The sequence below is a fragment of the Mastigoproctus giganteus genome, chromosome 4, assembly GCF_048544385.1.
Source record: "Mastigoproctus giganteus isolate SK-2022 chromosome 4, ASM4854438v1, whole genome shotgun sequence".
In the NCBI taxonomy this organism is placed as follows: domain Eukaryota; kingdom Metazoa; phylum Arthropoda; class Arachnida; order Uropygi; family Thelyphonidae; genus Mastigoproctus; species Mastigoproctus giganteus.
The window spans coordinates 192,521,617-192,547,550 of record NC_143578.1 but is presented as its reverse complement, the minus strand read 5'-3'; the positions used below and the strand labels follow the sequence as shown (position 1 = coordinate 192,547,550).

The 25,934-nt window shown below is 38.4% G+C and overlaps 1 protein-coding gene across 2 annotated transcripts in view; it reads right to left on the bottom strand.

Annotated features, from left to right (window-relative positions):
• Nucleotides 1-25,934, bottom strand: part of LOC150087288 (uncharacterized) — a 104,436-nt gene that overhangs the window by 6,360 nt on the left and 72,142 nt on the right. For both annotated transcript variants that reach the window (XM_090371109.1, XM_090371110.1), the window contains exon 3: nucleotides 5,438-5,570. In XM_090371109.1, coding sequence (XP_090227235.1) covers nucleotides 5,438-5,570 — 133 coding nt within the window. The remainder of the gene's footprint in view (nucleotides 1-5,437; nucleotides 5,571-25,934) is intronic.

Here is a 25,934-nt window from a genome sequence, read left to right as displayed (position 1 = left end):
ACGCGTTCCTTGAGTGGACCTGGGTTCAAGCCCGTGACTACTAAATACGATAACTATTTGTATTGACGATTTATTGTAAACTCTACTGACTTGGTTGTCGTGCCGGAGTATAAACAGAAAATTTAAATACACTAATTCCTCATGTCTTTAGGTGCCTTGACACACAAATTCGAACCCAATCCATTCAAAACCAAATTTGCAAGTAACGGATACTTGGTGTTTTCATTATAATCCGCTACCTTAACAACAAAATATCTTCTGATCAGATTATAAGTTCCACCTGTTTGCAAGGCATGCGTTTACAGATCGATCCACACCAAAGCTATAACTTGTTTTTGACCCACACCACTCAGATTCCAAGGGCCCATTTAGAATCTTTGCATTTATAGTTCGAGGCAATCAAAATTTACAGATCTTCTTGGGGAGAAGAGGATCAGGATATTCAGAGTGGTGTAAGATGTAGAATCTTATAAATTAATTAAAATAAAAATATTTGGTATTTTTTCTCAAAGTAAGATTAAAATAGAAGAACGTTAGATTTAGAGATGGGATAATTTAAGCGTGAGAATTAGGAATGGTAGCAAAGGGGTAAACTATCAATTCCCATAATACAAAAGAGCAAACAGGGACAGCAGGACAAGGTAAATGGGTGCCATTTGAGAATAGGCGTAAAAAGGGTTGCTTGAGAACGAATAATAGGACGGGAAACGGGATTAGACGAAGCGCCTCCTTTGAAAGATCCCAAAGAAAAATTGATGATGCATTAAGTTATCATAATGGAAATTCATGAATATCCTTGTGCTAGATAAGTAATGTACATGAATATAAATTTACATAACCAATTTGTTCATACAATGTGTCATATATGTGGGGTTATCATGCTATAATATGTGCATAATTATTCTTAATTTCTTGTCCTGTGTATATGTGTAATAAAGATTTGTATATAGTCTTAATGAAGTTGTGACTAGTCATTTTGAACGCACAGCCCAATCCGATGGAGGAATATACCTAATATAGAAATTCCCAAGAACCCGATTTCTTCTGTGAGATATACGAGTCAGATGCGAAAGGTGGGGCAAGGAAAAGAGAATAAAGTAACGGTTCAAATAAAATATAGGCATTCATAAAGATTAAAATCCCCCCCCCCACAGTGGGTAATTTTACTTCGATCTAACATCTTAAAATAATATTAAAATAGTCTACAATAATCCCGAAGAAAGAAGTAAAACGTAACATAAGTTTTAATTCAAACTCTCTGTTGTTTTTTTATTCCAAAACTTTTATCCTTCGCTAATAGGATTCGAAATTACATCTTTGTAAACAGCAGATGTGATCCAAACCGAGAACACCAGGATCTTCTTCTATCAGTTAATTTTTACTAGAATGGCTACTGACGTCATGATTACGACAGCAGTTTTGAAGCTGAATAATACATCACAGCAGATGCTAGCCTGACAATCGATAATAACAACTCCAAAAAGTTTTTCCTTAGGTGAGTATCTGAAGTGTAATGCTAGGTGCCAAAAGAAAAACTTTTTATGAGGAAAAGTTAGATATTTTTACTTCTATGACATTTTTGATTGGCTCAGATGAAATCCGTCTATAAAATTGTAAGCCAAAGAATTTCTCTTGTAAAATAGCGTAAATTATTGGTTGATCAACTACTGATCTACCGTTTCATATTAAGAATAATATTTTTTCATTAATTTAAAAAAATTAACAATGCCGTTTTTAAATTTATTCAATGATTAAGTTGAATATCAAAGTTTATAGCAGATTACATTAATTCCTCGTGTTGCTAAAGGGAATTGGTGTGTCACTTAGACATATTTGTAAGGGAGTAAAAATTTTGAATATGGTGAATCCAATGAGTACCGAAAGGGCAAACAGGACAAGGAGGAGGGTTATGCTTTTGGATAAGAAGCACATAGAATCTAACGCAGTGCTCAGTCGACGTGGGTTGCCAGAGCAATGTTGAGCCAGTTTGGTGTGACATAAATTACTGAGAAAACAAAAATGAGAGTAGGAGTATGTTATATGCCTAATGACCGCGATCAGTATAGCGAACGATTATACAGAAAAATAAAGTGGGCCATTAAATCAGAATGGTTTTGACGGGGGACTTGCTGAGGTGATCCTGCTCAAGTTACTTTTAAACTAAGTTGATATTTTTCATGTACGTTCAGAGATGAGAAATTTTTTAGGGATGAGAGTACCAGAAGTATATCAAATTCTAATAAGAAGCTAAATGGTTTTATGATAACTGAGAGGAAAGTGTGAGAAAGAAATTGCTGAAAGAAAAAACAAATAAGGCACATGGTGCAGATGGAATCTATCCAATTATATTGAGAAAGAGAGGTAAGAAACCTTTAGCCATAATTATGAGAGCAGACTTGGATTAAATGTCAGTTCCCCGTGGACTATAGATGTACGAATGTATCCGCAGTTCTCAGAAGGGGGATAAAAGGGTGACATGATTAATTACAGATCTGTTAGCTTAACTTCTATTCCAAGGAAAATAATGGAGTCAATGATTAAAGAAGTAATGCAAGGTCATCTAGACAAGACTGCAGTTACACGACAGTCACAGGAGAAATAAAAAGACCTTGTTCTCATTCTCCACTTCTTTGTGTGAGATACCACACTCAAGGAAATGCAGAACTAAAAAGATATGGGGGTCTTTGAGCGGTCAGACATGTAGTTTTCTGAGAGCACTGCAGAGAGGTATTTTTACAATAGCTCATGGGGCGCTTTCAGTGATATACAGGAACTTTTCCAACAGGATTAAGGAGTTCCACTCCCATTATAAGGCAATTTTTAGGCCACAACTTGAATACTGCATAAGGTCTGGAAGCCTCATTTGCAGAAGGATGTGGATCTGTTGAAATGGGGGCAGAGAAGAGCAACGATATTAACTAGGACAAAAAAAAAAGGGTATTCTTGCCAAGAAATATTTCAGTTCTATAATTGCAGCATCTGCAAATTAGGCACCTGCAAGAAAATCTGTTTGGTGTGTTTTAAAGCTCTGAATGGATTGAGTAAGCTAAATGCTGATGGCATTCCTCCTCTTGTTCAGACAACACACATGAGGGCAAAAATTTAAACTGAGAAAGGATGGGTGCAGGATAGATGTGCAGAAATTTGCTTCCTGTCAGAGAGTAGTTGATTGTTGGAACAAAGTTCAATCTGATGTTGTAAAAGTGGGTAATTAGAATAAATTTAAGGATGAATTAGACAAATTATTAGAGGGGACGGCTAGGTAATGTGGGAAGGTGTTTTTTGCTGATGCTGTATCAGCTTGCTTCTGTTCTTTTTTGTTTTGTACTAATAAAGTACACAAAGAAAGAAAAAAAAAGAAAGTGATGATTTATACTGCAAACAGAGTCTTTTCCAAAAGGGCTGTGTTTTAGAGCAGGAAGCTTCAAAATTACTTAAGTTTAAACCTTAGTACGTAAATACAGTTATGTGTAGCAGCAACAAAAGGAAATTAATGCTTGCACTAAAAATATGTTCTTAAGTTCTCCCTTTCTTGGGTCTTAGAACTTGAGACAGTTATGCTCAATAAAGACTATTTAGTGCAAACATCATTTTGTCCTTCATTTTTATTATATAATAATAGGAAAATTCAAGATAAAGGAACTTGCATATTCAATACTGATGCTATAACCGAACCCTCTTGTGGATAACAAAGGTACTACATGCTGCGGCCATTTTAAACACCATGCTAGGCTGCAGTAGATCTGTTGTTTTATGCTGCTAGGAATTCAACAAGTTGGCTCCTTCTTTTTACGTATTGCCCTCATTGTTGATCAATGTGCACTTATTCGATATTTTTTATTATTATTATTTTTTTTTTTTCTGAGGGAGTGAAACCCTCCGAGATTCACAGGTGAATAGTTATATTCACAGTATAGAGAACTCTGTGCTACTCAAAGGGAGGTGCACGACTGGGTGGAAAGGTTCAGAAATAGTTCAGAAGTTTTTGATCAGTCTGCACTTTCTTTATTGATCACATTTGTTCTGCGACTTTGAAACCTTCAAAAGTGGTTAATCTAACTTCTCACTGTTAGTTCGTGCTTTCTGAACCGAAAGAAGAGAAGAGAAGAGGTTAATGTCATGAACACCTTTCTTTGCATAATAATATCCATTCCTCTGTATAGTTTTCCTATATCTAAACCTTAATAATAATGTGTATATGTAAGAAACTAATGCAGTTTCAGTTTTCTCCGTACTCAGTTTTCTTCGTTTATCTGCGAATCTTCCAGTGTTTCACTTCCTCAGATCACAAAAATCGAATTACTGAATGCTTTTCAACAATAGCGTAATCCGAAAGAAGAGTTGACGTGTTCTAGCAGACAAGACAGGCTAAATGTTCAGGCTAAAAAGGCAACCCATCGTCGTGTTTAATTTTGTTTCCTGATGCAGTACGCTCGATGTCTACAAGAGCGCGTTCTCACATGTTATGAATAATTAATATGCATATTGCCTCGTTTACATACTTTAATCGCCATTAACGTATGATTTCTTTACGTAATTTCAAATTAAAAACATATTCCAAGCAGTTCCTCTTTCATTATTTAGCTTCATACAAAAGTTTTCAAAACTTTGTGTTACGGAAGAACACATAAATTCAAGGAAGAACTAGACAAATTACACTGGTCTGCATCAATTTCCTCCCTGAAATAATTTCGACAGATTCTTTTAAGAAATATGTTCAAAAACTCAGATATGTGCTTAAAAAGTTCTCACCACCATCAGTTTTCAAATATCGTAAGTCAACGACCAAAAAACCAAGACCTATCGTTAAAGCTTCATTTCCTACATTCCCATTTAGACTTTTTTCCTGCAGACTTAGGAGCGGTCTTCAATGAACAAGATGAAAGGTTTCACCAAGATATTTCTCAAGTGGAAAAAAATATATCAGGAAAATGGAGTCCAAACATGTTGGCAGACTACTGTTGGAAGCTCGTATGGGAGACACTAATGGAAGACTATAAAAGGCAAAAAACAAGATAAGTGTTTTGTTATCAGATAAACATTTTTGTAAATAGAATAAGGTTAATAGATTCATTGTTCAATATTTAGTACTGTATGTAACATTTTCTTAAAATATATGAAATTGTTTTACTATAAACTTAGTGTTTGACTTTAATCGCTTCTCCCCTAAAATTGGTAAGTGTGACAACAATATGATTGTCATATTTAGGTTCACCAACGTAAATCTACAAGAATCACCGTGAATTTTAATAGGAAAAAAAAAAAAAAAAATTGCTGACCAGTAATTGGAGGGATGGACAGGTGATGCTGGAAGGTTTTTTGCTGATGCTTTCAAAATTCCTATAAAATAATAACTACATAATGAATGGTTATTATATATATATATTTCAGAACTTATATATTATGTAAGTTCTGAAATGGCAAACTGTACACTAACCATTGGCTCGGAATACCTGGACAGTTATGTACACTTCACTGTCATCGTCTGGGGTAGGCACTCCTTTCAGTTTACGAGAAGCCGGATCAAAATACATCCATTTTGGTAAGGATGCTTTACCTGCTTCTGTTACCTGCAAAAAAAAAAAAAAAAAAAAAATCCTTAAAATTAACATTTTTATAATTAACTTTGCATAAATGAAAATGATTGAATGGGGAAAGTTTCGCAAAAGAGACGGAGGAAAAAATTTTAGGGCGAGTGGTTCTTAGTCGTATTTGAACTTAAGGAGAAAGGGGGCGGGGGATAAAGATAAGATTATTATCTTTATCCCCCGTATATAGAGAGAGAGAGATGAGCAGAAGGGAATCACCAAGAAAGAGAAGAATGATGATATCCAGCTCAGGACCCTGGGTGTGCCAAGACCATACTCACCAGATGTGATCCCCTGGGGTTAATGGAATTTATTTAAAAAATAAAAAAAAATACAAAAAATCTTAAAATATTACAAAAAAGTATTAAGAATATAGCCATTTATGCGCAGTATATAATTTAAATTCTTTAAAACCTATTACAAATATCACATAAAAGAATATATATATATATATATATATATATATATATATACAGTGTACATTCGCTTAATTATATTTTACTCGCCTGGAAGCGGGGTCCCATTCTTTTAATAAAAGACAACAAGTAAAATTTTTTATTGCTGTAATCATCCCATGTTTTCAGGATAAATTCATTTTGATCTTCAGTTTCTTTCCCCAAGTTTTTTTCTAAACTGTTTGTTTTAACATAAATTTCTGTCTGATTATTCAGAAGTACATTACAAACCTGATGTGTATTGGGATAATGGGTGTAAAACTGCTGATTGTAGTGAGAACGGACGGATTCCTTCTTGGTTCACATGAAGGTTTTTCTGCCCATACTTCTGGTGGATAAAGGGAGTCTTCTGCCACACAATTGTTTACATTTAATCAGGAAAATATATATCTTTTGTCGAGGGGGAATAGCAATCAGTGTGCTAACCCCACACCCACTTCATGTAAACGTCAAAAACTGAGTGAAAAAAAGTATTTCTACCATTGTCCTATTTCTGTATTTTGACTATAGTGATTCCTGAGGCTATTGTCCCCCTATATTTTCAGGTACAACAGTACCCAAGATGGAATCGACAACCTGCCATTTGGTATTCTGAAAACACGCTGAACCACTTCTTTCGAAGTACATTAGTAAGACTCAGTTCATGAATGTGGTCGCTGATTCAGCTCCTGATGTGGTCCGTACTTGAGGGTAAGCGCCAGTTCATTTTGACTATATAAAACAGTAGGCTACATACAAGTAAAAACTGTTTTTCCATACATGGACAGTGTGCAACTGGTTAAAAAAAAAAATAATTGAGGAATAAGAACATGCCATCTGGAAAAACGTCTTTTGCTATTCTTAAAATTTCCATGAGTTCTTTACTGGTAAACATGGACACACTTCGGTTACAATGCATATGACAAAACTTTTAGCCAGTGCTGGTAACCAACTGTTTTGTGCCATACAGTTGAGTTAAAGCATCGTTTAAATGTTTTGTTGGTAGGCCTTTTTTGACTTTTTGCATCACATATTGCTTTTCTTATGAGATGAATATCATAATGAATAATATCAGAAGAGGCAGTGTTTTCAAGTTCTCTCCAAACCAATTTTCTTGGCTCTTTAAATTTTCCTGTACAAGAATGAACTGATTTTTTAGGGATTTATTGAATTATCGGAGAGAACAGGGTGTTTGTGTTCATATGACAATTACATGTTTCTTTTCTTATCAACAATAATATTACATTTGCACTTTCTATTAGTGCACCGAAAAATTAAACTTCCATCTTGTAACGTTTTTCTTTCACTAAATATATAAGTTTCAATCAGAATGCACCATTTACCTTTTATTTGTTTCAAACATGTCGTCAGTTTTAACTTCCATACTACAATTTTGATAGACTGCCATCAACATCGATACAAATGGAAAACAATTATTTGAAGATAATAAAGAACTCAAACCTACATTTGGTTTAATTACGTTTATTTCTGATTTGAAAATTTGTACATAATGGTGTCAAACGTCTTGTCACTTCTTCAGTGACTGCAAGACAGCAATAACCCTTAGTTACTGCTTTTGCAGTCACTGAAGAAGTGGTAAGAAAATACTACAAAACATTTGACTCCGTTAGGTACATTGGTCCTCAAAAATTGTATCATTTGCAAAATTAACCAAATTTATGTGAAATTTTTAACATTAGCAAAGGCATACGATTCAAGAAAGCAAGCTTATACATCAACAGAAAGAAAAAAAAAACCCCTTCCCATCTCACCCATCCATTCGCTCCAAACGTTTGTCCAGTCCTTCCTGGAATTTATTTAAGCTATCAACTTTCCCAACAACAAATGGAAGATTGTTCCCACAATAAACTACCCGCCGACTAAAGGCAAATTTCCGCACAACTGTTCTACAATTGTATTTCCTCAATTTGAGTTTATGCCCCATCAGGTTCGTAATCTGAGCAAGAGGAAGAATTCCATCAGCATTCAGCCTGCTCAAACCATTCAAGGGCTTATACACCTCAATCAGATCATCTCGCAAGTGTTTAGTCTCCAAACGGTACAATTTGCAGAACTTAAACCCCTCCTGATAAGAGCACTCCCTTTGTTCCCCTCACCAGTCTTGTTGCCCTTCTCTGTGCTCGTTTTACCAACTATAAATCTTTCCGAAAATGAGACCTCCAGACTGAGGTACTGCGTACATACCTCACCATTGCCTTTTACACAGGGATAATCACCTCCTTATCCCTACTAGCAAATAGGGATATTCCTGTATATCATTGACAAGACCCCATAGCCTGCTCTGGCCGTCTGTCTGCACTGCTCAGAAAACTTCATATCTGACTGCACAATTATCCCCAGGTCTTTTTCATTCAATCAATTACCCTGGGTGTAGTATCACACAGTACATTGCTCTGGGGTTACTGCTAGCCATATGCAGTACTTTGCATTTGTCAATGTTAAACTTCAGTTGCCACTTCTCAGCCCATCTGCCCAATTTTTCTATATCCCGTTGCAGTAGCATACTGTCATTAACAACCCTACCAACCTTTGTATCATCTGTAAACTTGGACATCAAACCTGATATACCTTCATCAATATCACTGATAAATATACAAAACAACAATGGGCCCAATACCGAACCCTGGGGACTTCATGCATAACATTAGTCCACGAAGAGCAGTGTCCATTGATTACCACTCTCTGCCTTCTCCTCACTCAACCATCCTTTTATCCATTGTAGCAACTTGCCCTTAATGCCATACTGCTCCAATTTGTACGGTAGTCTTCCATGTGTAACAGTATCAAAAGCTTTCCTGAAATTCAAGTACATGTATATGATATCAAAATTATTTTTTGCATCCAGTTCCTTTGTGACGACATCATGGTATCCAATCAGATTTGTCAGACAAGCAATGCTTCTTTAACCAGTTACTCCGTTATTTTCCCTGGAACAGAAGTTAAACTAACATGTCCGTAATTATTCATGTCACCCTTTGATCTCCCTTTGTGAATTAGAGATACATTTGCACATATCCAGTCAGTGGGGACCTCCCCTGAGTCCAAGGATAATGTCATAATTATGGCTAGAGGTTTGCTTACTTCCTTTGTTGCCTCTGTTAGTATAACTGGATACAGTATATCCCATCAACCCCAGGTACCTTTCTTATGTTTAACTTCAAAAAAATTGTCCGCCACTTTGCTCTCAGTTATTACAAAATCATTTAACTCCCTGTTAATGTTTAATAAGCTTCTCTCCTCCACTTCCCTACAGAATTCCTAGTGTATGTGAATGTAGACGCAAAATACTCTTTCAGTTTGTTAGCTATCTGAGCAGGATCATCAACAGTCGAACCATCGATATCAAGTGGAGCTGATTCATCCCCTTCCTTCTAGCGTTTATATAAGTAAAGAAGTCTTTGCTGTTTTTCTTTGCATCCTTTGCCAAAGATTTCTCCTAATCTGCCTTCGCTTGTCTAACCTCGTTCTTGACTTGATTACAGACTAGCTTATATCTGCCATGCAACTCTTACCAGAGACCGATTAATTTAGCGACTTTGTGAAAAAAGCCGATAAAGTTTGCTCGCATCATTGATAAGATTCGAACTGGGACTTTTCCACACGGCCTGAGACGATGGTAATTATATTTACTGTAGTATCCGCAAGCGCAGTTATAATTATCATATTAACGGCTCTCAAGCTTAATTTATACGAATATATTGTATTATGTCTGTGTTCAAGGTCAGTTTTGTATGTTGCGATGGCTGAAAAACCCGGAATAACTCGGGGGGGGGGGACTACTCTACTCTCGATTGAGGAAGACTTTAGAAATTCCTACATTTATCATTTCTCTAGTCAAACCCTGACCTCTCCAAACGAATGACAAGTGGTGAAATCACATTACTGTCATGGTGGACATCTGCGAGGAAGTAGCGAAAAGTAACAGAATACAAAAGTAGTCCTCGTGGGTAGCATAGTTGGTATAATCACCATCCTCCCACCCACTGGTGGAAAAGACCTGAGGTTCGAATTCCAGGCCTTTTTCACAACGTTCTGAGTTAGTGGCTTTCAGGCAAGGGTAGCATAGGTTTTTCTCCTAGAAAATCTGGTTTTTCGTCCAGCAAAGAGCAAATCAGCCGCAGAATACACGCAATTTACAGACATATTATGTACGGCGCAATATGGCTGATGCGCCTAAAACCCTACAGTTTTTCTATATAGTAATACCAGAAACAGTAGCAAAACTACTACATCCAGAGCCGGCCCCAAAATTTGCAGGGCCTTGGGGGTCCTGTGCAAAAGTTATACAGAGTGTTTTTGTACTAGTAATTTTTAAAATTTTACAGTAACTAAGAAATAATTAAATAATTTTATATTATATTGTACAAAAATTTTAAATACGAATAATATTTAATACATTATCAACAATATTGTTTTGACCATTTGAGTGCGGGGCCCTGTTCGACAGAACCGGTTGAACATGCTTATGGCCGGCACTGACTACATCGCTAGGTCCCACACCACGAGGGGAAAGGGAGGCTGACGGTTTTTACGGTGTGGTTGTTAAAGAGCACAGCGGGCCTATTCGGGTATTTAGTTGTAGAGTATTGAATTTGCAATTTGCGCTACTGGCCAGGAGTTTTGTAAAAAAAAAAAAAAAAATTGATACGCCCTGTTTATGAATAAATCTGAAATTTTCATAAATAAAAAGTATAAATAAATAGATACGAGGATCTGATTCAAAATAAAGAATAAAATAAAAATTATGTATTATGATATATGCCATAAACAAAATTTGTTAATTACGAAAACATACACAAAAACATTATTTATCACGCCACATTTTAAAATACATGAAGTTCTGTTCTCTGATAAGTTGGGGCGCTGTGAACGCAATCTATTAGTGATAAGACGTTAGAGTTGATGGCGTTATGTGAAAAGGTACGAATGTATTACTACTGCTCATTTAGTATTTAATTACTTAAGAAATAAGAACTTAGAAATAAGTTCTCAGTTTGCTGCTATATGTATTTGTTGAAGCTTCATCTTCAAAGAATTCCAGAGCCTAATAGTTGTTAATACTTCGATCTTTAGTTGAAGTTGAGCTGCTTTTTGTCGTCTGCTCTGTTGGAACAACCAGAGCTCGCATGTTACAAGATGTTAAAAATAAATTAATTTAAAAAATATTTTAGGAAACTTATACCTTCGTTATTTGTTAAACGATTGAAGAAAAGTTTTGTTATTAGAGAAACTGAATAATTTTAGTGAAAATTTAGTAAAACAGTGTAACTTATGGGACAGTCAAGTTTCAATTTTATTTAATTTATTGAAGCTTGTGTAGATACAAGTAGTCTGCAAAGTAGACGCAGTACATTACAGTGAAAACCTCGTATGACGTTCATAACTGCTGTTTCTCTGGAGAGAGGGCATGATCAGGGGAGCGAGCTAAAGAAATAAATATGTTTGCAACGTCTGAAAAAGAGGTAAGAGTGTTTTATTTTATTTTATTTAGTTAAGGCACAGGGTCTTACCTCAGGACTTCGAAATGCTAATAGGCACATTACATTTTGTTTAACTGTGTCTGCTAAATACTGATCAGTGAAGTTCTCATTCACATGAACTGTTTTCATTTTATATTTTTTTGTTATAAGTTGTAGAATGGAAGTATTTCACAATCTAGTTGAACATAATTCATCATTTATAGGGTAAACTTATTATATTGATACTCTGGGATACAGAAACTATTGTAACATGTTTTATGTGTTTAGTTAGATGTGTAACACATTTACTGATTTCTTTGAAATTTAAGAATAGTTTGAGTAATTTTCTCATAGATGAGTTTTATTATTATTATATTGTTATCCTGGGATGCTTCCGTAATTATCTTTAGGAGGATATAACAAAGTGCTATTATTTGATAAAGTCAAAAGTTATTAACAAGCTTTATTTAAAAAATGTTTACAAGCCATTATATATGTCACAATTGTAAAAGATAATACTTAATTATAATACAGTACTTGTAAAAACAGATAACGAAGAATTGATTAATAAATTATAGCGTTCGTAGATTCAGGTTAGGGGCACCGGGGCTGGTGCTTCCCTGTCGTTTTTCGGAATAATATACACCAATCGGTTAAATTCTCTTTAGCTACAAAAAAAAAAAAAAAAAAAAAAAAAATTTTTTTCGTTCTTAACGTAGGATTTTATCTGTTTTTGCATTGTGGCTCAGCTATTTTCAACTGACTACAGTTTGCAACACTGATGCTGATGTGATCGCCATTCGTCCGAGGCGTCACGTCCCTGGTCGTGCATAATGTTTACTTCAAAGTAATTCAGACTTTAGCTGTGTGCCTGTGTCCACCAGTCACATTATGTTTGAGTGTCACAAATGGTGCCCCACCTGTCATTTTTTTCTGGATCCGCCACTTCGTAACTATGATACTAGCCACTAAAAGGTTTTCGTTTAGTGGCTAGTTTTCGTTAACTAGCCACTAAAAGGTTTTCGATACACCATACACTGAATGGACAAATCATGGAATAACTACCTAGCAACGGGTAGGCCCACCTTACGCCCGGATAAGGGTAGTCAAACGGCGAGGCATTGAGTCCACTAGTTTACAAAAGCGTTCCACAGGTATTGTCATCCATGCCTCCTGCACCGTGGTGACGCTGTCCATAATTCAATTTCCACAGCATCCCAAAGATGCTCCACAGGGTTCATGTCTGGTGAACTGGGAGGCCATTCCATGGCGGTAAAATCTGCGGAATGTTCTTTGAACCCCATGTTCTAGTCACCACGGCTCTGTGCGGAGGCGCATTGTCCTGCTGGAAGAGTCCATTGCCCTGTGGGGGCACGATGACCATGAAGGGATGCAGATGGCTGTAGAGATGCCTCTAGATGTACCAGAGTTCCCAATGTGTGCGGGTTGAACACGCCCGCCCCAGACCATTACCGACCGTCCACTTGCCCGAACAGTTCCTTGTTGACATGACGGGTGCATAGCTTCGTGCGGTTTCCGCCAGATACTCTCTGGTACGCTCTAAACAACTGGAAATGGGACTCATCGGAGCAGGAGACCCGTCTCCAATCATCCAAGGTCCAGTGCCGATCGTCTTTCTCCCGGTCATGCTTAGCTGTATCGTGCTGTTAGCAATGTGACTCTGGTGGTTTCGGCATCTCCAATAACCCATGCAGCTAATGATCGCCTGATGGTCTTGGTGGAGACGTTTCTGGCACCTCCTTCGTTGAAGTCCGCGGTGATTTGTGCCACTGTCGCTTTCCGGTTGGCTGAAACAATGGGAGATAGACGTCGAGGGCCGCTTTCATCCGCCACCTTTCCCTGCCCACAGCACTGTCCACGATGAGATGTTATTCCGGAAATGGCGTATTCCCGACACACTCTTGATACTATCGAACGGGGATAGTGCAATTTCTGTACCACCTATTCGATAGAGTGATCCATGCGTCGAGCACCCACTATCATTCCTCTTTCAAAGTCCTTTAACTCACGACGTTTATCCATACTGACATCAAATTACCGTCTACGTGAATGCAGTGACGCAGTGTACCTATATACCTGCCAAGCGGTGGGTTCGTATCCACTAGCGAAAGGGGTGACAGCTTCGCATTGCCCAACGACCAGGTATCCGTAAATCCTGTTCTTTCAGTGTATATACCTTTCATATTGGGAGACTACCGAAAAAAATTTCACCAGTTTTGCCCTAATGAAGTCTTCTCATCGTCCAAGCAATGAGAGAGAGAGAGAGAGAGAGAGAGAGAGAGAGAGAGAGAGAGAGAGAGAGAGGTGTGTCTGATATTTACTCTGGGCCTAGTTTGCACTACCACAGTGCATACTAGGCGATTGCGTAGGGGGCCAACATGTGGAGGGCGCGCTAGAAATTCAGAACAAACTTAGAAACATTATCTTATCAAAGTAAAAATGCAAAAGCTTAATTATGACTGGAAATGGCTAGGACTGATAACAGTTAATAATAATAATAAAAAAAAAAACCTTTGTTGAGAAAGAGTTTCATTAAAATGACAACATTTCGTTCCCACAGCCAAAATCTACACTTTGGGGTAGAGTGGTCGGTCTGGTGAGAATGGGAAAGGTGAAATAAACTGCAGGACAGAGACAATTATTATTAATTAGTTATTCATTTTATTTATCTATTTATTTATTTATTTATTTATTTTTTTTTATTTATTTAGGCGCCTCCGTAGCCAGGTGGGAAGGAGCAGCAGTGCGTAGCACACGCTTCTTGATTAGACCGGGGTTCGAGCCCGTCACCACCAAATACGGAAGATGCGGAAAGGTCAGGGAATGACCACCGCACCGGAGCAATATGGCCTTAGTTGCTAATGCTCCTAAAAACCAAATAACAACAACAACAAATTTATTTATTTATTTTTTTTTTTTGGCTGGTGCAGCATAAGCCATAGGCTTTCTTGCACCATGCGGCCGTTACTAATACTAATGCCGGATTTGGTAGTCTGGGGCCCTAGCGAACATAGTTTTAGATTACCTAAAATAACATCGCAAGGGACTGGACCAACAGTCGACGCCCCCGTAACACCTTGGGAGCCCTTGGCGCTACCATGCTACTGCCTTCTGTAAATCTGACCTTGGACAGAGAGGAACTAAAAGGACAGAGAGAGAGAGGAGTAAAAGATTAACAGTGGCCGCAGCCGCAAGCAGAGGCGAAAGTGATTCTTGTACTGCTTCTATTGGAATGAGCAGCAGCGTGGAAAGCAAGGTGCTGGGAGTCATTGCGGATCAAGTAAATACATGGGTTGTGTTAGAGCAACTAAGCGTGAGAACAGGTGCATGTATACTTGCATGTACACCAATGCTAGGAATATAGTAAATAGATTTGATGATTTTGAAGTGTTGATCAAGGCATCAAAAGCAGATATTGTTGGGATATCAGAGACATTGTGTCACACAGATATAAGGAATGCTGAACTGTAATTTGGGGAGTGCAACGTCTACAGAAAGGGTAGACAGGATAGGAAGGAAGGAGGGGTTATGTTGTTAGTCAAGAGACATAAAATCTAAAGAATCCAGTTGACATTGGTGGAGAGTGCAGTGTTGAGTCAGTTTGGTGTGACATAAGCACTGGGAAAGCAAAAATGGGGGAAATGGGGGAAGGAGTGTGTTATAGGCCTAATGAATCTGATGGGTATAATGAACAATTGTGCAGAGAAATAGAGTGGGCAGTAAATCAGAATGTCTTGTGATGGGGGGGATTTTAATTTTCCAGATATTGACTGGAACTTGAGGCTGGTCACTCGCACACTAGCAAGAATTTGTGGATTTATTGGATGACTGTTTTCTACAGCAGCATGTTCGAGAGGCAACAAGAGGGAGGAGTAACACTCTTGATCGATTATCAGCAGTGATTATTCATGCATTAAGAATTTGCAGGAATGTGGAATTTACTTAAAGATGTAACTACCATCAAGGCTAAAGGGAAGGGTTTTTGGCATAATTCTTGAAGCCCTCCACTGCTTCAACCACCATTTATCTATTTCCGCTACATTTAGCTTTTCGATCAAGAAATTACTCCATCTCTCAGCTTCGCATATGGCCTTTTTTTTGGAAAGTAGTAATTTATACATTTTATACGTTAATTTACATTTTACTCATTTTTGATATTTCTCTTTGTAAAAATTGCGCTTCTGTATTACCCAATCGCCTGGAACATTATACCAGTAATGAAGATTAATGTACATTTAAATATAGGAAAAATTCAGACACCTCCTTCTGCAAAGCTGGAGGATTGAGGGCGATGAAAGCTATTCACGTACTTAATGTGTTTACAATATTAATTAAATTGTGAGTATTTTTACAAATAAAATAATGTTTACAAAATTTTAATTGTAAAAATGCCCACAGTTTAATTAACCTTAACCCTGTTAAGGTCCGCCCCCCCGCTAAGCGTCAATTTTTCGTTAACAGGGTTAACCTTAAACCACGTTACGCACATGAATAACTTTTATTGTCCTCACTCCTCCAGCTTTATGGAAGGAATGTGTCTGAATTTTTCCTTTATTTAAACATAAATAACCTAATTTATTAGTAGTATATCTGTTGTTTTGTAATACTGTACCTGTAATTTCAGAGGTATCCGGCGAGGCGGATACCTCAGGAACCAATCAAAAAAAAAAAAAAAACATTTACCTAGCCCACTTGTAATTATTCATCCGTCCCGATCGTTTTGCGTTCCGTAAATCGAAAATGAAATTAACTGTTTTTTTTTTCATATATTTTACTGGCATGGTTCTATCCCTAACCCCCTATTTACTATGGGACCTTGATCGTACCAAAGGAACGTACTCCTCTTGGTTTACGAAGATGTCGTATAATATTGACTAGATTAAGGAAATCTGTGCCTCTTTATCAGCGAATGATGTCAAAATATCAACCTTATAACATAATATTATACAGTATATCAATTTCATGGTTGAGATCGGAAGTTGATGACCAGGATTACAAGTCAACTAAAATGTAATCGTCTTCTTCATTTTGTCACGTTTAATTTTTATATTAATTTATGCAACTCAGACCAGTTTGTGCTTTCGGAATGACTAAATATTATATACAAGTTACCTGTAAGAGTGAAAAATGAAGAACTGAATAGAACTAGTCCTATACGATAATTGATTTTTGTATTTTTAGCTGTTTCTGGTTTCACGTTCGTTTCTTTATTTTACTTGTCATAATATCATATATTATTTGATACTTGTCATAATATCCTTATATCGTATTGCAACATCTCTCGTCCATCCAGAGATAATCTAATGTTCATTTTACTGATTCGTATATTATCTTCTCCAAGAATTATTGATACCAAACAGCTTGATCCAAAATGTACAACGCAAGTATTTCAGGTTCCTTTAGAAGTGGCGAATGAATATGCGTTCGAAATATCCCCAAAATAACTCATAAAATTTCCGAGAGTCGTATCTTTTTCCTACCATAAAATACATATTTAAAAACGATACGTCATTGGAGGAAATCTTTTGTTTTTCAGAAATCATATGCACGTAGGTTCTATCAGATAAAAGCGCCTATGCGTCTGTATATGTCAGTGGGGTAACCGGAAGGGGGACCCACTCCCCATAATTCCCTCGTTTTAAAACTGAAGCGAGTCTTTGTTTTAAAAAATAGCTTAAAACTGTGAAAAATAAATTTTGTGGCAAATGAAATCCCTTTTTCAATACGGTACGCATTGATACATACTTATTTAGATACTTAATGTTCAATGTAAAAAGTACCAATATTTGAAAAGGCAAAATTTCGAAATCTTTCTCCCCCCCCTTCAATAATGTGATTCTAATTAAGCTCATGGGCCATGGCCACGAAACTTCCCATAAAGTTTGTCTCAAAGTTTCTAATAAAATTTGGGGGAAAGAATACACATAAATGTTATTTATTTATTTTTAATTTGTTAGTTAATGAGTTATGAAAATTTCTAAAATGTGCTTTATACAAGAGGGTGTCATTACTGATTGACAGATATAACTGGTCAAATTATTCATTCTATGTATAGCAAATTGATGATAAATAAGTTATTATTATATATTTATGTAAAAATAAGAATAAGGTTGAGTTGTTTTAAACATAAAACTTTGAATTTTCTTTTCAGAAAACCAAGTGTACACACACACACACACACACACACACACACACACACACACACACACACACACACACACACTATATATCCATTTTTGAACCATATCCAAATTTGCACACCCTTATCTGAGGCCAGCTGCCATTACCCTTATTTTCATGTAATTATTTTATTTTACAGGTCACCATTTTTCAATTATTTTTTAATTATTTATTTTATTCATATTTCGGCTATCTTTGCTTTTGGCTTCTGGCTGTCGTAAAACTCATATTTCATCATCATCATCAGCCATTTTCAATCCACTGCAGGATGAAGGCCTCTCCAGCAACTTTCCAGTTCCTTCTGTTTTGTGCAATGGCCATCAATTTACTACCCACAAACTCGTGAATTTCATCTATCCATCTCCGCCGTTGTCTTCCAGAGGTTTTCTTCTAGCTCCTCTTGAGTACCATTCTGTTATTTTCTTAGTTCATCTGTGATCATGTCTTCGAGCTATGTGTCCTGCCCAAAACCATTTTAGTTCTTTCGTTTTGATAAGAATGTCCTTTACTTGAGTTTGCTGCCTAATCCATGTGTTTCTCTTCTTATCTAACAATCTGATTCCCAATATAATTTGTTCCATTGTTCGCTGTGTAGTTATCAGCTTCTCTTCCATTCTTTAGGTGAGTGCCCAAGTTTCACTTCCATAAGTCATGGTGGGGAGTATACATTGGTTCATTATTTTACGTTTCAGACAAACTGGGATATTGCTCTTCAGTATGTGACTATATTTCCTGAATGCTATCCATCCAAAATTTATTCTTCTCTTGACTTCCAGCCATTTATCATTGTTACAGCTAATAACTTGTCCCAGATAAGTATATGACTCCACCTTTTCAATTACTGCTCCTTCAATCATTATTTCCCTTTCCGTGGCATACTTGTTCATCATTACTTTTGTTTTAGCCATATTCATCTTTAGTCCAAAATTCTTACCAACTGGGCGTAACTGATTAAGATTTTCCTCTAATTCTTTGGGATCGTGGCTTATGACCACAATGTCATTTGCAAATCGTGAATGGTTTAGGTACTCTCCATTCACATTGATTGCTTTCTGCGACCAGTCTAATCTTCTGAAAGCTTCCTCAAGCAGTAAACAGCTTCGGGGATAGTGTCTCCTTGTCGAACTCCTTTCTCAATTTTAAATTTGCTAATGTCTTTGTCTAGTCTAATAAAGGAGGTAGCGTTCTCATATATTTTCTTCAAAATCATAATATATGGGGTATCTATGCCTTGTCTTTCCAGTGCCCGGAACATTGCCTTATGCTGTATGGAGTCAAATGCCTTTTCATAATCCATAATGGTGTTTTATATTCATTTGCTTTCTCCATTAGCTGTGATATTACGTGAAGGTGATCCATAGTTAAGAATCCTGTCCTAAAGCCAGCTTGCTCTTTCGGTTGATTCTCATCAAGTATTCTTTCTAATCTGTTAGTAATGACCCTTGTGAACAACTTGTAGATGTGGGATAACAAGCTAATTGGTCTATATTTTCCAATTTCTGATTTATCTCCTTTCTTATGCAGCAAAACTATGATTGCATTATTCCACTGCTTAGGCGTCACACCTTTTCTAATGCATTTTGTGAAGAGCCTTGCCAGTTTTTGTGTTATGTCTTCCTCCCAATTTTAACTCTGCAGTAACTTCATCTTCCCCCGGGGCTTTCTGATTCTTCATTTTCTTCAATGCATGTTCTACCTCATCAAAAAGAATATCGGGTATGTCGTATGTGTTTCTAATTTGCGATCCATCTTCCCCACTGTTGGCATCATTCCCTCTCTCCTTGTATAATTCTCTATAGTAGTCTTCTGCTATTTGAATTATGCCTTCTCTGCTATTTATAAGTACACCATCGCTATTCTTCAGTTTCAGTATCATTTGTCTTTCTGTATTACTGCTCATGGCTGCTGATTTAAGTCCTTTGTTTTCCCTTAATGCTTGTTCTACTTTCCTTGTGTTAAATCTTCTTATGTCCTCTCTGAGTCTCTTTCTAATGGCTTTGCATAACTCAGTATACTCAATTTTCTCCTTGTCAGTGTTTATCTTGCTCTTCATTTGTCGCCTTCGATTCATAACAAGTGTTTCTTGACTAATTTTTTCTTTGGATTTCTTTTTTCCTATAGGTTTCTTGGGCTTTATCACTTTCACAAAGTTGTAATATCCCTCGTCGATATCTTGGTCCTCAGCAGTCTGCAGAAGCTCAAACTTGTTCTTAAGTTCCAGTACATACTGCTTTTTCTCCTCTTTTGTTATCTCAAAGACCTTTGTATTATTTACGCGAGTCAGTTTTTTTCCTTTCCTTTCCTACATCTATATCAAGTGTACATCTTACCATTGTGTTATCAAGTGTACATCTTATCATTGTGTTATGGGAAGTACTCCTCCAAGTTCCTACAGTAAAGTTCCTCAGTGAGTTGCTGCAGGGTCAGGGTGTCATTGAAGTCAAAAATGATGTTAGAGACGGCCCGAGCTTTTTTGGCGCCTCTGCCTTTAAACCCATCGTCATTATTTTTGCGTTGGTCATAATTTTGTTAGCTTCTTTTTTAGTTTCCGTTTCGATCATTATGCCTGTAATTCTAGTCTGTACTGTAGCACAGTGGTTTCGTCACCATCTTTCCCACACCGGATGGAAAAGGCTCGGGTTCGAATCCCGTCGATGACGGTAGGAACTTTAATGGGCTTTTTTTAATCCGTGGCTGGGTTAGTCCGTCTCAGGCGTAGATAGCAAGGTTTTTCCCCCAGAAAATGGGTTTTTTCGTCCAGCAAAACAGGCAAATCGACCATAGTTAATGTGTTCAATTACGGGCAACCCTAAAATAATAATCTGATTTTTTTTTTGCCTCTGTTTCTAGTTTTTCTTATTGCTCTTATTTTCGTAGTTTTGAGATCATCTTTCACCTCTTGACATTATTTTGGGCTTGATTTTTTCACTTGTATGTGATTCTTTGGAGTTAATGGGTCTGATGATCACCAGATTCGTCTGTTTTATCAGGGTTCTCTTTCTTATATGCTGGGGGTTATGTCGACTGGTCAGGGGTGGTTGCCCTTGGATGGATGGAGGCACCCAGTTTAGAGGGTGGAAGCTTCTTCAGTACAGCCTCAGCATAAGAGAGTACTGTAGATGGTTCAGGTTCTGTGGTTCAGTTCCCGATCAGGTGAAGCCTGGGGAAACTTAGCGCAGATGTCTAAGGCCTTTTCCAGTATTGTAGATCTCGTCTTGATTTCTTCGTTAACAGCTTTTAGCTTCTCATTCTCGATTAGAAGAGCTGTTGTGATTGTTTCTAGGCTTGTCCAATGTTCTTGGACATAGTTTCCAGTGGCTTTAGTGAATCGTTTGGAGTCTTGGTTGAGGAGTGCTACCAAGTTCCTCTGCAAGACTGAGCTGATCTGATGGAGAGAGGTGGTGTCTCCCTCGTTAAAGGGGGCACCCAGAGAAGGAATGGCAAGCATACTGGATGGTGGGATCCCAGATGATATCACTTGGTCCAGAGCAGATGGTAGTTGTGTTACCAAGGAGCCTGCTGGGGCAGGTTGAGGTGGCTGAGCTGATGGAGTCTGGTGAGCACCTGAGGAGACTCGCGTCTCAGGAGCAGAAGCCACAGGAGTGTCTGGAGCTGCAGGTAAGGCTGCGTTTGAGGTGGAGTTTGCCATCGATTCGAGGATGGAGGCAGCTATTGGTGTAGAGATGCTTTGGTCCAAGGTTGAAGCTGAGTGATTATGATCTATGGAAGGTGATGTACAGTTACTATTCGTCTGTGTGGGAAGAGGAGAGCAAGAGGAGCGCATAGGATGAACTCTGGACCTCCTGTTGGACTTCTTTTTCTTTGAGGAGAATTTGCCAGGTACTCTAAGAAGCAGAGAATTAGGTGTCTCCAATTCATCTCTCTCAGACGCGCTAAACTTGTCCTGTGAACTTTCAGCAATTCATTATTTTCAACCATCTTACTTTGTCGGGATGAAATTTTTAGGTTCAGGGAATGAATAGTTCTACTGTATTTGAGTCAAATCTCCAGAAAAGTCTACTGAAGGATTTAAATAATTAACAGAAAAGGAGAGTTCAAACTTTTGTCAGTAGGGGGCGCTGAAAGAGATGGGAAGAAATTTGCATTTGTATTCTTGGGCGACAGAGGACTGCTGACTTCACTCAAGGGTCAGTAGTCAGATGTATCAATGCACAGTAAAAGAAAGTTCCTTTCAAAAGCTGGTATGCAAATAGTATGTTCCAAAATTAATAACCACATATTAATTAACTCAATAGAAAATCAGTATTAATTACTAATGACGTCATAATTAATAAATAAATGTTCCACATTAAAAGTTCAACTTTAGTTGCTGGCTTCGCGAGGACCAATGGCCGATCGTCCTAGCAGTCACGTGACTTGTTATTTCAAACGAACTCTTTTCTTCTCACCGGAGAAGAAGCAATGGCCGAAGAAGACAAGACGAATTATTCACGTCAAAACAATATGTCCCTCAAAATCACAGTAATCAAAACAATTTCACTATAAAATTAGTATCAACTAATGTGAAATCAATTATGGCATCCATAACTCCAAAAGATAGAGAAATCTAAAGATAAGTGGTCTTAAACTAAGGAAAAGGATGATAGTTAAAAACAACGGCCGGACCTATATGGCGTAAAACGAGCCGTGAATGAACGACAACAGCGAACATTTAAATTCGTTCATATCTGGAGAACGCCTTAGAAGTTTGGCATAAAATAAACATCAGTCGACTCACCGAACAAAACAGATCCACTTCGATTTGAATTTAATCCAAAATGATAAATTGGCATCACTTTAAAAACACACACTTTGAAGTGCACTAATTAACACAACCAGCAAGCACTTGCCGCCAATTTGATCTGATATTTAGGTCAGAGTGCCCGGCACATGGATGACAGAACCCAGGGTATCCCAACAGAACATCGCCCAAAGCATGGCACTGCCGCCACCTGCTTGTTTTCGTCCCACGGTTCATCCTGACACCATCACTTCCCCAGATAAACGATGCACACGTACCCGGCTGTCCACATGATGTAACAGGAAACGTGATTCATCGGACCAAACGACCTTCTTCCAATCACTCAAGGTCCAGTTTCGATGCTCGCGTGTCCATTGTAGGCACTGTCGCCGGTGAACCGTGGTTAGCATGGGCACTCGGAGCGGCCTGCGGCTACGCAGCCCCATTTTCAGCAGGGTTCGATGTACTGTGTGTCGTGACACATTACTCCCGTCACCAGCATTCCAATTACCGGCAAGTTGCGCCACGTCGCCCTTCTGTTGCCACGTACCACCTGGGGGGAGCCTTCGCTTACCTCAAGCAACGATGAGCCGTGGTCGTCCAACACCTCGCCGACGGTTCGTGGGTTTCTCCTCCTCGGACCACTTTTAGTAGGTACTAACCACGACTGACTGTGAGCATCCCACCAGCCGTGCTGTTTCAGATATGCTCTGACCAGTCTGCGCGAGTAGCACAGTGGTATCGTCACCGATCTCCCCACACCGGTTGGAAAAAGCCCGGGTTCGAATCCCGTCGAAGACGAGAGGAACTTTAATGGGCTTTTTTTCACTCCATGGCTAAGTTAGTCGGTCTCAGGCATAGATATTAAGGTTTTTCCCCGAGAAACTGGGGTTTTTTGTCCAGCAAAACAGACAAATCTACCATAGAACACACGCAATTAACAGACATAAGATACACAGCATGGTAGATGAAAATTATTATACGGGTGGCCTTAAAATAATAGTTTGTTTGTTTGTTTTTTTAGATATGCTCTGACCCAGTCGTCTGGCCATTACAATTTGGCCTTTGTCAAACTCGCTTAAGTCCGTTGCGTTTCCCATCTGAAGAACAAGAATAACACTGATTAACGGAGCTCAGTATCAGGTGGTTTTTATACCGTGGCCCGACCAGCGCACGCACCGAAGTTCACGTGCAGTTTCTTCGATTTGCATAATGACTCGCTGGTCATAATGTTTTGGCTCATCGGTGTAGTGTGATTAGGGTCTAACGGCACCAGATTTGCCCCCCATCTCCGCGTAGTATGCATTGTGGTGTGATACAGAACGCTGTAGAGGCCAGAGGTTTAAAAGTGTATAGATATTGGGCTGTGTAATGTTTTGTACTGTTGTTCATCTGTCCATTTAGCCGTTGGGCCCCTAATGGGACCCACATTTGCCCACATTATACCTCGTGAAGACAAACCAAGTACACCAGTACTTAGATATTTACTCTGGCAGGTCCTGCCACCTAATTCTTGAGATCCAGTGGCTAGGATCTTAAAAAAAAAAAAAAAAAAAAAGGGGGGAGAAACTCTAGAAATTTGGTCATGCCGAATGACCAAATTTCTAGAGATATTATGCATGGTAGAGTTAAAAATTTTGAGTGGGGGTTTGTGTAGTTTTGACAAGGGTCAAACACTAGTCGTGAGATAGCTGGAGGGAAGGGAGACCGAAGACTGGGGGGGGTAAGAGACAGAAGTATGGGGACAATAGGGAAGATGGCCCCATGCCCCACTAGGAAAGGAAGAAGAGGGGAGCGAGGGGCCTACCTTCTCCACTGCAGGGGAAGGGGAAAATAGGACCACGCAAGGGAGCGTGGTTTGGAGAGCCAAGATGGCCAACAGCAGAGTTGTGCTGAGTCTTTGTTGTTGTGGTAATCTCATCCAGGATTCAGGAAGTCACCCATGGGAGTAGGGTCCCGTCCGGTTATAGTCAGAAATATGTGGTTTGGTCACACTTGGGATGCGTGTCCCGTCCAGTTGTCACTTGACGATTGATAAGGTCCAAGGATATACAGCTTAGTCGCAGTTGGGAGGCGTGTTTTCCGTCCAGTTTTCTCTTGGTAGTTGATGGATTCGATGGTCGATGCTTTGTGGTCAGGAATGGTCGATGCTTTGTGGTCATTTGATGGTAGTAATATCTGGGAGGTTGTGTCTATATTGGGTCCACATGCCTGAGATACCGTAGTCGACTTCTGCCGACGTGTTGTATCCACAAGAATTCATTTTGCCCCTATCGTGTTACCGATAACAACATTCGAATTTTTCCGCTAGTGTGTTTTATCCAATAATAACGTTGAAATTCTTCCGCCATTCTTACAGATTGATATAGGCAATACTTGGAGATTTTTCTATGTAGTTTTGTAGCAGTGTAATCAGTGTCAGAAGATTATAAACTATAAATTTATAACAATATAAACGTGTCTTAATTATCAAGTAGAGCGTAGTTTGTAAGCGTAGTGTTATTCTTTTCGATCTGTAAGTTTAGTGTGTTGTGGTTAAATAAAATTTAGACTGAAATCATATCCCAGAAAAGAGCAGCAAAGAAAAGGTCTCAAAGTAGCGGAAATGCTTTGGTTCGGGAGAGAACTTCCGATGGCAGTTCTCCGACAAATCAGGATTATGTTGTGTGTTACTTGTGCTCTTTGTGCGAAACTACCTCTAGCAGGACATGATGAGATTATATGAGGACTAAAAGAATAGGATAGATGCCATCGAAGGATTAAAAGAGAGGGCCTCTCAAGCACTCTGCTGGCCAGCCTAGCGCTTGCTCATATGTTCCAGCATCAGAAAGCATAAAGACGTCCTCCGCAGTAGAGATCCTTGGTCTCAAAGGAAGTAGTTATACATGGTGACTTAATTGTGAAGAAAACAGGAAATTTATGGCTCAAAAAAGGATATGTGGAATAGAACAAGGGTATGTCTGCCAAGGGAAAAAGTTGGTGACGTTGTAAAGCAGCTATTATCTTTTAGGACACAAAAAAGGTGATGCATTGTTGTACACGTTGGTAGTAATGATTTTAAGAATAGGAGATCTGAGGATAACAAATACAGGCCAATCTTGGGAAAAAATTGCGAGTTTCGGATTGAAATTAGAAATGCTTGCAATGCTTACGACACGACAGGAGGGAGTACATGACAAGATCAGTGCTTGTCAATAGGGGAGATTGTTTGTACAGTGATGGTATAAACTTAAGTAGAAGGGTACAAGAACATTTGCGGACCCTGACCGAGGCAGTGTTAGGTGGGTCAGAAAACCGCTAGCCTGGAAGGATACGCAGACTAATAGATTAACAGTAACTGCACGCAGAGGTAAAAGTGACCTTCTATAGGAACAAGCAGCAGCCTTTAGATCAAGGTGTTGGGTGTCCTAGTAGAACAAGTAAATGCATTAGCTGTGTTGGGGTTATTGCAACTTTTTACTAAGAGTAAAAACAGTTGCAGATATACTTG